Here is a 13695-nt window from a genome sequence, read left to right as displayed (position 1 = left end):
TTGCCCACCTCTCTCGGCTCCGTTTTTTCCCCCGACAGTGGCCCTAATACGCCGTCGCAAATAAAAGATCTAATAAAAAGGCAGAGAAATAAAAGTAGTAAAAATGGTAAAAGATAAAACACATTAAGACATGCCTGCCTGAATATAATTAGTATTACCAAACTCCAAATGAAGGCAAATAGAAACTATTTAATGCTTGCAGAGTACATATATTCATCGTCTAGTATATAGTATAGGTATTAAAGTCCAAAAAAGGTTTGCAAAATGTGAGAAACCCATCTGTCATGTGTCTGAGTGACAGCACAGAGACCTTAACAGAGACAATGTATGGCTTACTGAGCACATGAGAGACGTGTTCAGCTCCATAGGGAACCGATGGGAGACTGGTTCATTTATTTAAGGCCCACTTAGACACAAGCGTCAAGGTCAAGATGACAAGATCTCCACTGCAAAAAGTAATTTATATGTTTCCATGATTAGGTTCATGAGCACAGTTTCGTCCACACAGATATTTTCTTTGTTTAGGTAAAAAACATATTTCTGTCCAAACATTAATGTTGTATATCAGCAGTTTCTTTGGAGTTTTCTCCATTCGGTTCACTCCAAAGATCCGTGTCTTCTTACCACACCAATCGTGACACATTTTGCAACATGATGAGACATACAAGTCAGATGAGAGTCAGTTTAAATTAACCTCCTCCTTTTTAAAATCCTGAGTGCCACAAGAAAGCAACTTTGAACAAACATGTGCACCTCGGATGAGCTCACCCCGGCTTCTGTACTTTATGAAGAGTCTGGTGTGTGCTGTGGTCATTAGTGTGATTAGTGGGCTTTGCGTAACCCTAGACCTTTGAAATATCCCACTTTATGCTTCGTCATATTTTCTTTTCACAAAGAAAGCATAAAAACCCTTCGGAAGCGATGAGGTGTTTGTTTTTCTCTGGATGCCAAAGACATCAAACGATATTTCACTTTATAACATTATTCTCTGTGCTGAAAACAAATCATCTAATTTCCCTCCTGTTTAGGGACTCTTAGAGTCATGGAGGTGTTGTTCCTCTATCGGCCCCCTGCTGTGTGGAACAAACTGAACAGGCACATTAGGCGAGAATCATCAAATCAATGTCTTCTTTTAAAACCCTTCTGGTGGTGAATGGTTCTGTTTTCCAACCTTGCTCCCGTTGGATTTTATTTTTGAGAAGCATTGTTTAACTGGTATGTTATAAATACATGCTTTACTGTAACAGAACTGTGGTTAACGTGTAAAATTAGATCATCGTTTATATGTCATAAAGGAAAGTAAAAAGATTCAGTTTAACTTGATCATCACATGTAACAAAAAACACTCATTTTTATATATTTGTTGCTCAACAAGCTACACTTCAATCAATGAAATGACAGAAGAGCGTACAATTCTTGGCTTTAATGAAAAATCCAGTGAAATAAATGTTAGTATTGGTTGCATTAGTGATGTTTAAATATGACTGTTACAGTCATAACTGGAAACAGACAGCGCTGCATGTGTTTTTGAGACACAATAGTGAAGCAAAAGTTGTTTGACTGTGGCCTGAAAAGTCCGACTAACCGTCAACATCACAAACGAATGTACGAATTGTTTCAACCGACAAAGAACCAGATGAACCGGAATGAAAAACAAACAAAAGAAACTTCTGTTTTTTTTCTACAAAGCATGTACAACATATGCATGTTGATGACATTTTCATTATTACATTGACGTGCGACTGCATAGTATCTTAATTGCTCAAAATATAAGGTGCCCAAAACCATATTTTGAGCTTTGGCCTCGTTGTTCTGGCAACCTTAACTGTTAATGTTGAGTCCTTGTCAACAGTCTTCTCTCTCCTCTTCCAACAGAAACTTCCTGGGGACCAAAGAGACGTCTTTGCTCCTGATGGCCATGTTCCTCCTCGCTGTGTTTTACCACGGTCAGCAGGTAAGATCACACCAGCCTCACCGCATTCACAGTGAACATCACCTGAACATAACCAGGCCTGAACCATAGAGGTGTCGCATCAGAAAACCCTTGTGAGTCTTTTCAGGAAGTTGTTACGTTTAAGGACTTGAACTAAGGAGTTCTATGTCCTGTAATTCTCCCTACGAGAAGATGTGAGCCATGGAATTTTTTCGGTCACGACACGAATGAGCCAAAATTTGTGTATTCCTGCAATTTAAAATATTTCAACTCGAGTGACAAATTTGCTTGAGGCTGTGACACGACAGCTGATGAGCATTTAGATTCTCCTGCTGTACCAGAGACTATGATGGAAACAGCAATGTGGCTGCTGTATTTACGTCTAGATGATCTTATTTGGAGTCAATCAATGAAGATTCCATTCAGGAAACAAGCATTTTAAAAGTTGTTTGCTTGATCTAACAAAGCATGACTTCAGATTTTAGTTATTTCAGCATCCTTTTTATCTGTTTATTGCAATTAAATCACAGCTAAATTGTTTATTTTGGGTGTACTATACCACTGTGGTAAACCAGCTGACGTCTGTCTTGCTATACACAGTAAATACAGCGTGGTGAAATGCAGTGAGACTCTCTGGATGATGCTATGAATCATGTGGTCAAAATTGCGAGAGTATTGAAAGGCAAAAAAATAAATCGCTTTGCGTTTGGCGTGAACACGAAAAATGTAGTGGTGAAATCCAGTTATCAGCTAACTTAATAGACAAAAAGCCAAAGCGAGGGACCCTCTGATCCCCAGTAGAAGCACTATATCCATCACACCGGAGCAAACCATGCTGTCAGGTGTTCCTCCTGTGTAATATTTGACCTGAGGGCCACTTCTTCAGATACACAGACAAACAGAAACCAACCAGTTCATTTAAACATCTGACACATTATACAAGGCCATTTTTATAAAGATGCAGTCAGAGTCAGCGGCCTGATGGGAACTCGTATCACCGCGCCGCTTTCATGCTCTCTCTATGGCAACCTTTGATCGTGCGGCTCGGTGGCGGTCAGAGATGCAAGGGAGGCGGCTGTAATTGAGGGTCCTTTGTAACCCCATGAAAGTAGAGAGCCGCCGCATTTGAAGTCATCCAGTGGCATATTGATTTTCCCAGGGTCAATTCTACCAGTTGTTTGGCAAAGCCGAGACAATGACAGCTCACAGCATGAGGCGTGTAACACCCACAGCTCTGAAAGGCTGTGTGTGTGAGATGCATCAGGTGGAGAGAGAAGACTGCATCTAAAAGAGACTGTTTACTCTTAACAGCGAGGACTGGTGTGCAAAAATCAAATGCAGCTTTTAGTGCCGTGTTAATGGATTGATGTGGCAGGTTTAAACACAATGAGATGTCATTTTCTGCTAAAGATTCTAAGACTGGTAATGGGGAGAAAAACACTTTTGGTTTGTATTCCTCAGCAATATTTTACTTAGGAATATTGTATCGATACACAGACACCAAGTATCATTATTTTATTAAAGAACCTAAATTTGCAAATACCAGTTAAATAGCATTTTCAGTCTTTGAGTGTCAGTCAGTTACGTTAATATGCTGCAAAACATTGTGAATAAAAAAAGAATACATTGCAATATATTTCATCACGATACTCAGCTTATTGCAAAATTACAATGCTGTCCTATCATGAGTTAAGTATCGTGATAATATAATTTTGTGGGGCCGCTGGTGATTTCCACCCCTCGTGTGAAAATTACGTAATGTTTATGTCACACTTCTATGTTTATCTTCATAATAAAATACATTTGGAACAATCAAATACTTTAAAAGTCAAGATGAGTGTTGAAAGTGACACTGGTGAAAACCATTCACCCATAGTTGTTGACAGAGGTGCTGTTGCCAAAACAATTCTTTTAGTTGACTTAATTAAGCCAGTTGTTGTAAGGATGGCTGAAATAATATCATATAAATCATAATGCAGAATTAGATCTGACGATCAGTGACGATAATATTAGTATATAATCGCAATATTCTCCTACATGTGAAAACACAGTAAGGCTTTGATTGTTTTTATTTTTCATGAAGCCACCTGGATCCAGAATATACAGATGTCCTCCTTGATGGAGCTGATTCATCTGGTATTGATCCGTGCAAAATGTAGTGAAACAACCTCCCCGTTATGTCTCCAACAGTAATCCCAAATCTGATATTTTCAGAGAATTTGCAGCTAAAAGGAGGCAAAATCGATCAGAACATGTTGTGCTAGATTAAAAGTAGAGGTAATGTATCACCATACTGTCACTGGAATAATGAAGCAGCCTCATCATTTGGATTCGGGAACAAGAACAAGGCTTTTCAACCCTTTGTCACTGAAAACTAAAAGGGCTGTTGTCTATTGTTGAGAACATGAACAGGAGCTATAAAAACATTAGTAAGTGCTTCTTTCAAAAGAGACATTTAGTGAATTTATTCTGTTGGGAAGAAGAGCTGAGAGCAGAAAGACTCGTCTTCTCTGTCTTTTTCATAACAAGAATCTCATTGAAGGTCTCATTCAGTGCTTGTTAAGGATGAGTGGTTTGGTGTCTTACAATAACCACTGAACAACAAAGATGATGACGGTACAATCTCAAGCTCACAGAGGGAAGACTCTTAATGACTCATAAAAGACTGCATTAATGTGCATTATTTAACTGTATTACAACATATCGTGTTTTGACTCTTTGGTACGTATGACGTTGCTTTTCCTTCTAGAAGCCCGGCCACAGAGCTTTTACATCATACACCAGAGCACTGAAGCCAGATGAGGTTGTTCTTCATGAACGTTGCTTCCTGTCAGAGCAGTAATTACATTATCAAGCACAGAAGCATTACAGCGTACACATTTTGAATGGATTAGGTGATCTTTTTTTTTTTTTTTTACATCCTCCTTTCTTCGGAATCATTTTAAGATCAGTAGATTAGTCAAGGTTACGTAATGGTACCAGCGATGATGAAGAAGGGATGATGTAATAAAAAGTCTTCATACCAAAACAACGAAATGAACACATTCACACCTCAATGAGTCAAATACGGCAGCTTGGTCAGCGGCCCTACGCTTCGAAGTACGATGCTCGAGGTCCATCTCTCACGTGAGTCTTAGGCGTTCCAGGGATGACTGTCAATTTCTATTCATGACGCACATACTGGCACTCTCTATCCAGGGAGATCTATACAGAGGACTATATACACAGGACTATGTAGAGGACTATATAGAGGACTACAATATATATATATATATATATATATATATAGAGAGAGAGAGAGAGAGAGAGAGAGAGAGAGAGAGAGAAAGAGGGGGGGGGAACCATGTGGAGGGTAGAGGACTATCTAGATAATTATATAAAAAGGACCATGTAGAGAGTTATGTAGAAGTCTATATAGAGGTCTATGTAGAGGACTACTTAAAGCAACACTTTTCCTCTTCGGTCCCCCTACAGGTTGGAAGGGAATTGTCCTTTACTGCCGTCGTAAATAATTTAGCCTACCGTCGCACGCACATTATTTGTTTGTATGCAGAACCGGCTCTGGAAACGATGAACGAGTTGAATGATGTCCAGTGACAAGGAAGAGTAGCTAACGCCTTAGCTAAGATAAGCTAACATGAGCCATAGCGATAGCTATATTAGCACAATAGCCTTAGCTAACATAAGCCAATAAAATAATCAACAATATACTGTACACAGATGCACACTGTTGGAAAAAAATGATTACCGGTATTATTTACAAGTCCAGCAGCAACAAAGCCAAGTCACCATCCGTCTTGCATTTTGTAGCCTCCTTCAGCTCTCGCCAACGAGTGTGAGCCGGTCCGATATTCACTCTCGTTCAAGCTCTTTCTTTATCATGCTGCCGTTTTCTTTTCTTCACCTCATCGGACATTATACTTCTTTTCTTTGCAGGCTCTGCCATGACGCCAATTTAAAAACTACCTAGCTGCAAGGTATCTTCCACACACCTGCCGGGTGTTCTCCCACTGATCTCCACGCAGAGCCTCCACCTACCGGCTTTTGTAACGCTTGCCGTAAAGCAGGTCAAATTTGTAGTCTCATTAGAACTACAAAACCGCTACCCGACGAGGCAAAGTTACATAGTGCGGTTACAGCCGATAGACGGCTGCAGAGCGAATGCTGAAGTGCCGTTCACCCGGTTTTGAGGTGATGAACCACTGAAACTATTTTGGAAACATTATTTTAAGGCACTAAATACTCTTTAGTGTTGCTTTAAAGGATTACAGTGATAAGTGTAACATGTACTGTTCATGTCGTAATGTATAGTTCCAGACGGGAGACAACTATTAGTCTGCAGCACACTTTATTGACTGTGTTCCAAACTCCACCTGCCTACTACCGGTATGTCCGTCACCTTATATGTGACTCGACCAAACGCCATAGATGACATGACTGCACTCTCCGTTGAGGAGGTCAGCAGGTGCACGGACTCACAGGGGCAAAAACAGTTTGTGGGACAAACAGGATACGGGCAGTGATGACTGAGGAGCCCGTAAGTTTTAGCCTGCACAGAAACCATCAATAAACTCTATGTGTTCGGGTGACAAAGAAAGGGGACGAACCAGCAGACTAGGAAACACACAGGCAGGAATGTTGGTCAGGGACAGAAGGCTGTAGCGTTTACCAGGACAGAGACAAGGAGGGATAGTCATGAAACAGGGTCGAAACCAGGAGATCAAGCTGAAGATGATTGCTGGAAGGTCAGGCATTCATGTGATGACCATCTAGAAGGAATGAGTGAGGGGCAGCTTATATACTGTGTTGATTAGATGAGCTGCAGCTGTTAGAACAGGTGGGATGAGTTGGGCTGATGAGGCGGGGGAGTGGCTGGCTGAGCAGAGGTGAGTGAGTGGAAAGGTAATGTGGTGAGGAGGAGAACAGACTGTGAACACAACATGCTCTGGGTTCACTTCACTGCCAGTGTATTTTAGCCCTCTACGCTTTCCATGAGGAATGCCCTAATCTGATCGTTATTGGCAGATATTTGGTCAAAATATGTGATCCGGAGATCGGCTTCAACACTTTCTAGTCACTAATCCACATTGTGAATAGCAAATCCATCAGGAGCTGCCGGTGGGGAGCTCAGTCCTGAATGGCTAACGGTAACGGAGTTTGCATTGAGTTTCATTATGTTGCATTCATGCAATCCAGTAAAATTAGGGGCAAAAACGTTGTTTTAAGTGAGCTGTAGGAGATGTTTTCATGTGAATATAAAATAGATATTTTAGCAGGAATTACTGAGAAAACGCTGTTCTGTTCTGTGTTCTGTTTAAAGGCAACTAGGGTTGGGCCGTCATCCAGTTTCACCGGTTCAGTTCGGTACGGGGCTAAACCGGTTTAATTTATGCAAACCGGTTGAACCAGCATTTATCCCTATATTACATGTTCTGGAAAGTTAAAAACATCAGCGAGCTGTGCCGATGGCGTCACGGCACTAAATCCAACTTGTCTTTCATTAGTAATAAGCAGCAGTAATGACAAGTGATTCAAATAATATTTGTGTGTTTATTTATTTCAGTCGAGGTGGGAAGAGGAGATGCGCGCGCAGTATCTTGTGTTTCTTTACATCGAAGCCTTGAAGACACGTTACTAGGCGACGGGCCACCAGAGCATTTAACGAGCTGAGAACGTCGATCCGAAGAAGATAAAAAGCCGGTAGTTGCTCTTACGAGCCCGCCGTTGTATGCAGCAACACGTATATGTTGCACAGCAACTTAGCTTGTGGTTGAAGAGTCGTGTAAATATGCAAGATGAGCAAAAGTTCACCTTTCATAGTTGTTTTGACGTTTTGTCACGCGGCCTGCGGCACTGTATCCGCCTTTCTGGTTTCACGAAGCCGGGATGTTTTGTAAAAAGAGCCACCGTTGAAGCACCGCAAAGCAAAGTTATTTATTAACTGTACAAACTCGGCATATCAATCTTCTGTGTAAAAAATGTATCACTAGAAGTGGGATTTTTCTGTACTTTTCTATCAGGTGAACGGAAGCAGCTTTGGATGAAAGTGTTGCTGCAGAGGTCATGCAGATAAAGCGCCTGAGCGACCTGCAACTATGTCATTATCACACAGCCAAACCAGGCCCGCAGGCTTTGCAGTCCTAATTATAAAAACAGAAAAAGAGATTGAATGTCCCACTCACTCATATGATTAAGGGACTAATTGATACTAAGATTAATCACAAAACAGCTTCCGCCAATCGCCAGAGAGAGACTCTTAAATCCTCACAGGCTTATCTGGCTGCCCCTGAAATTAATTTTCAATATCTCTCTCTCTCTCTCTCTCTCTCTCTCTCTCTCTCTCTCTCTCTCTCTCTCTCTCTCTCCTGCCAGTGTGAACTAAATGGTACCGACTTTTGTTTCGCTCTAATGTATTCAAATGACTTTGTATTAATTGTGCATTCACTAAAGCAATTTGTGTTGCATATTAGAATCCGTTTGCTGCCCTTCAGATTGATCACACTCTCTTGTGTTCCATAATTGATCCAGTCTTTAACAGATTTCTTTAAATTTAGCTGTTAATTACAAAACAGCAGCTTAGCTTTTCCATCTTCCAACAGATTCCCGGGTCGGGTTCCTTCTGTGTGGAGTTTGCATGGAACAAGCGTGAGTTCTCTCCAAAGACATGCAGGATGGGGATAGGTATGAATGAGAGAGTGAATGGTTGTCTGTCTCTACATGTCGGCCCTGTGATGGACTGGCGACCTGTTCAGGGCGCGACCCTGAATACAGGATAAATTGGTCAAGATGGATGGTAGATGGGACTTTGATTTGATCTTTCTTACATTTTAAAGCAGTTAACAATGTGTTTGTTTGGGAAGTCCAAAAAGGGGTATGAATATGAAGGAAAAAAGGTGATCGATTTTCAGGCGGGCCGGGTTCGGGCAGATAATCCATGTTGATGTGTTGGGTTGCCACGGGTCGGGTTGGGTCGTCATTTTCAGGTTGAGAACTCTAGTCTGGGTATGATTCATACAATCATAGACCATACTTACTTGGTTTTAAAAGTGAAGTATTCGTAAAATAGTCATGACTAGATAAGCATCAATCAAAGTTCTTGAATATGCATGAAGAGTTCAAACCTCTGAGACCTGCAGCATCGCTGGCCGACATAATGTCTTTAAGAGGCTTTAGCAGGCTCAGGCTACAAGCTTGAGTGAAGGGGTTGAATATTGCTTCAGATTTAAGCTAAATTTGAGTGAGTGAAAACTGGCATGGCGATTTTCAAAGGGCTCCCTTGACATCTTACCTCAAGATATGTGGATGAAAATGGGTTCTATGGGGACACAGCAGTCTTTAGCAAAAAGTGGGCATGTCTATAAAACGGAGAGTGGGGACGTATGTAAAGAATACACTCTTGGGTGCCCATAACAGGTGATAATAATATGCCCCAATACCAGTATAAGTATTGCATCTGATACTGTGCTCATGTACTTGTCCTCGAACCCGTAAAACTACAACCCTACCCGATACCACTAAGGCAATGGGAATCATAACCCTCTCATCAATTGAAGCCGTCCAGCTCCAACAATAAAATCAATAACATTTAATCCATAATTTATCAGCAGCTGCAGTATGAAGCTGCACAGACGTCTAGTGAGTCTCCACCACATCAGTTCATTTAGAAGGAAGTTGTCAGCTGTGTGTCTGCTGATAGAATCTGTCTGGTTTCACTGATGTACTGCAGCCTGATCTAACATTAGTATGAAGACAGTATGATGTAGCATTACAGAGTGAATGGAGCACTGCATTGTGGGTACCGTTTATTGAATAAATGCTACAACTCCTTAAGATCCATGAGGAGACACAATCTAAGTTCCTGTCTTGTTTTTAGCCAGCTGATCATTAAAGTTAAGGAGGTTTATCAATCAATCAATCAATCAATCATTTATTTGTCATTGCCATAAATAACAATGAAATTCCGTTAGAGCATACAACCTTACATAGTGAAAAGTGCATAGTGCAAAAAGTGCAAAATGTGCAATGGTGCAGAATCCCACGGGCATATCATGTACACGAAAGAAGGACAAAAACACAAGGGGCGCCAGAGTACATTGTCAGAGGTAGTATAGTGTGTGCTGCAGCAATGCAGAGACCAGTTCACAGTTATTGTAAGATGGAGTATGGTTACTGTCCATGTGCCCTGAAGTTAACTGTGAAACACTTAAGGTGGACTGACCTTTAAAGTGGACCAGAGCTATTCTCCTTTAAGTGACAAGCTGCTCCTCTGAGTCTTGCTCAGCTTTTTCATTTTTATTATTTCTTTTAACTGTTTGATTGATAGCCAGTTAAACCAGGAATGTGCACATACAGATAAAATCAGGGCTTGAGACCATGACCTCTGGTCTTGTAGAGACCTAGTGATCCTTATTGTTAGTTATTGTTTTAATAAACAGATACACTCCTGTTTGGGGACAGCCTGCCCTGTCCCCAGAAATATCAATTGAATCAAAATAGCAGGTGTTCCTAACCGATGCCGATAACCTCCCTCCCTACCTCCCGGAGCACTGTGTGAGCCTTTCAAAGGAGCATGCAAACACACACACACACACACACACACACACACACACAGTCATCCAGTGCGTTTAACAAACATCAGTCAGCAGTTATGTTGTCGAAGAGAGTAGCCAATAAATACAGCTGATTCTTGTTTAAAATGAATGAACTGTGCTTTACTGCGGAATTGTTTGACATTGACTCTAATTGGCAAGTAGCCTAGAGAGTCTCTGAGTCTCTCAACTATCTAGGCTGGATTTTATGATTGTAGTTTATCGACTGATGTTGTTCTTTTAGGACAAACTATGCCAAGCTTTTGTGTAAAAGTCACCAACTACGACGGAGTCACGGTTCGTTAGGTCTGCTGGCAAGACGACGCTTGTTCTCTTGACTTACGAGTACCATGAAGAGTGAACAATGGGTGATAAGTTGTCTTCCACTGACACTTTTTTTATTTGATTCTTTCTATTTCTTCTAACTTAAGCTGGAGTACACGGCCCGGCTGGACTTCCTGTGGCGCGTCCAGGCCAAAGAGGAGATCAACGAGATGAAGGAGCTGCGAGAACACAACGAGAACATGCTGAGGAACATCCTGCCCAGCCATGTGGCCCGACACTTCCTGGAGAAGGACCGGGACAATGAGGTCTGCACAAAACCCAGTCTTCCTCACAGTGGCAATCTGCTCACAGACAGTCATGAAACACCTGAACAGAACTATTAACTTTGTGAGCAAAATATGAGAAATGATGGTAGGATGATAAGTCCAGGACCTCCGAGATGAAGCATCCAGTAAATGACAGATAGTGACTCTGAGGGCCCTAGTTTCGTGGCGCAGCGCAGGGCGGCGCAGGGTGGCGGAGCCGACATAATGCAAGTTTCGACCTGCGCAGCCTTGCGCATGGTCAGTTTGGCAGTTTGGTGGATCCCCTGCGCCGAGATGGGCGTGGCGGTGCAGTAGGGGGAGGCGTCACAGATTCAGCTTGGTGCAGCGGAAGTTTCGTGGGAAAAAAGCCTCGCCGAGACTTCGCCGAAAGCCCGCCAGCTCCAACCTGGTCTACTCTTGGCGTAAGGCGAATCACAGCTGGCGGAGTGGCAGTTTGGCTGACGGCGCGCAGTGCGTACACGTCACCAAGACCTCACAGGCAGGTTTCCACAGTTCCAGGCACATTTAAATGCAATACATAATCACAACAAACACTATTTAATGCAACTAACTGAATCAACACGTGAATTTATATCTATATAGATTGTCCCGTCACATCTGACGTCAGATCAAAGGCGGATGGCACGCGTAACGGAAACTCAGCCTCTCGGACCAAAACATCTCCCTCTCTCTCTCCTGTTTTTTATAATATGGGCATTGTTATTATTACAGACTGTCCTCCTCGAGAAAACGACCACATAGGTCGTGTGTCAAGCACCGAATTACGACCATATGTTACGTTTCAAAATAGCGCGCCCTCTAGCGGTCAAGTAAATATCGACACTCCGGTGTCTCAGACGATCGCCCCCCGTCAATCATCGGCAGAGACCCCCCCCACACGTCGACCTAAACCTTGCAAAGTCCAGGCGGACACACCCCGTCGGCGTGGCGCAGGTGCGCTGAGAGCTGACTACGCCTAGTCTATGAAACTAGGGCCCTCAAGCTCAGTATGTCAGTTCTAAGCTCAGAGTTCTTACAAAGCAGCATCTGCAGGTTTCCCCCACATGTTCAGTGCTGACCTGCTCCAACATGAGTCCCTACGATCATTAAAAGTGGCGCCCATGAGCCTCAGTGTTCCAGCCCGCCAAGAGAAGAAAGGCCTCCATAATTGCTTTCCAAACAGCTGTAGAGAGAGAGGGAGGGGATTGTTGGGGCGGCTCATTCAGCCGTGAAGCCTTTTTTGGTCGCGTGCATTTGATTTGAGTTTAATAACATGTTGTCAGTCGGCAGCAGAGAAAACACTGATTTGTCCCTCCGTCGCAGGAGTGACTCATCTTCCCAGAGTCAAACTTTACAAAGTTGTTATCTTTATCTCTGCTGCCCTTTTCCCTTTGGACTTTTCATTTCCATTGAATGGGGCTGTTCTGCACTTGTTAATAGTATCCAGTGGGAACACATACATTAACACACGAATCAGATGGCTCTCCTGTAAAGCTGGTGACGTGTTTTAACTCATTTACTGCTTAATAACATGCACTTTTTTCAAATCCTACCAGTGTTTTAAATACTAGATGGATGGTGAAACATGACAACAAGATTTGCTCCCATTGAGACACAAGAGCATTTGTGATCTTCATCCAGAAGAAAAGTGACTCCAATCCTGAAGTGCCTTAAAATAGCATTCTCTCTACTGACCATCAGGGGGCGACTCCTCTAGGATGTCTGCCTTCAGACAGGTTGCAGTGAGCTTTACATCCGTCCTGCCCACGCTCTTTAACATGCTGATGTGAAGCTTGATTCTTGCTGCTTTCATGGAAGCCCATGACGTGAAACTCCTGAAGCACAGTTCTATTGCAGGCGTAGCTTCCTGAGGTGGTTTAGAACTCAGGAGGAAGTGTTGCCGCTGACGTCGATAGATTTCTTTCCCATCCTAGGAACTTGCGTGACTTTTTGTTTCCGCTTCACAGTAACAGCATGTAGGGTCCGCCCTGGCAAATCTAGCACAGCAGACAGTGTTACATCCATGTTGGATGATTCTGCACACCAGACCAAAGTTGCAGACCAACCGACAAAAAAAAAAAACATTGTTTATCATGAGATCTATGAGGTCAATTACACCTTAAAAGAGAAATCTTCATCATCAAACTGCGGCTGATAACTTCAGTGTTCCTCTGTAATGAGCTGCCAGCAATTAAGATGAAAGATGAGATGAGATGTAGATGAATCCATTCAAACATCCATCACCAGGGTCTGATATTAGTTCACACAAAGTAAAATGTGTGAGCTTTTTTTTTTTCTTTTCAATTAATATGAGACAAAAAAAAAGTGACAGGAAAATGGTTTTCTTTCTGACTTTCCATTACGTTCATTCTGCCGAAATTCTGTTGACCAACTGGACTGTGACTGATCGTTGTGGTCGGCAGAGAGGACGGTTATCACACGCCAGAGTCAGATTGCCATATTATCCTTGTCGGGCTCCTTCATTATCAATTCGTCCAATCTTCCGTTGCCTTCTGGACAAAAGGCGAGCGGCCGATGAATTATGAATGTCAGGAGACGAGAGCTGATATCATTCTACTCCTAA

At 42.4% G+C, this 13695-nt stretch overlaps 2 protein-coding genes across 2 annotated transcripts in view; both read left to right on the top strand.

Moving 5' to 3' along the window:
- The window catches only part of LOC311012987 (tripartite motif-containing protein 29-like), a 160147-nt gene that overhangs the window by 120572 nt on the left and 25880 nt on the right, over positions 1-13695 (top strand). The window lies entirely within an intron of this gene.
- adcy8 (adenylate cyclase 8 (brain)) overlaps positions 1-13695 on the top strand; it is a 98795-nt gene that overhangs the window by 77884 nt on the left and 7216 nt on the right. The window contains exons 12-13 of the mRNA XM_084008803.1: positions 1876-1954; positions 10953-11111. Of these exons, the coding sequence (XP_083864929.1) occupies positions 1876-1954; positions 10953-11111 (238 nt within the window). The remainder of the gene's footprint in view (positions 1-1875; positions 1955-10952; positions 11112-13695) is intronic.

This window comes from Eutrigla gurnardus, assembly GCF_963514095.1.
Source record: "Eutrigla gurnardus genome assembly, chromosome: 4".
Taxonomy (NCBI): domain Eukaryota; kingdom Metazoa; phylum Chordata; class Actinopteri; order Perciformes; family Triglidae; genus Eutrigla; species Eutrigla gurnardus.
The sequence above is the reverse complement of the archived record's forward strand: the minus strand, read 5'-3'. Positions and strand labels throughout refer to the sequence as shown.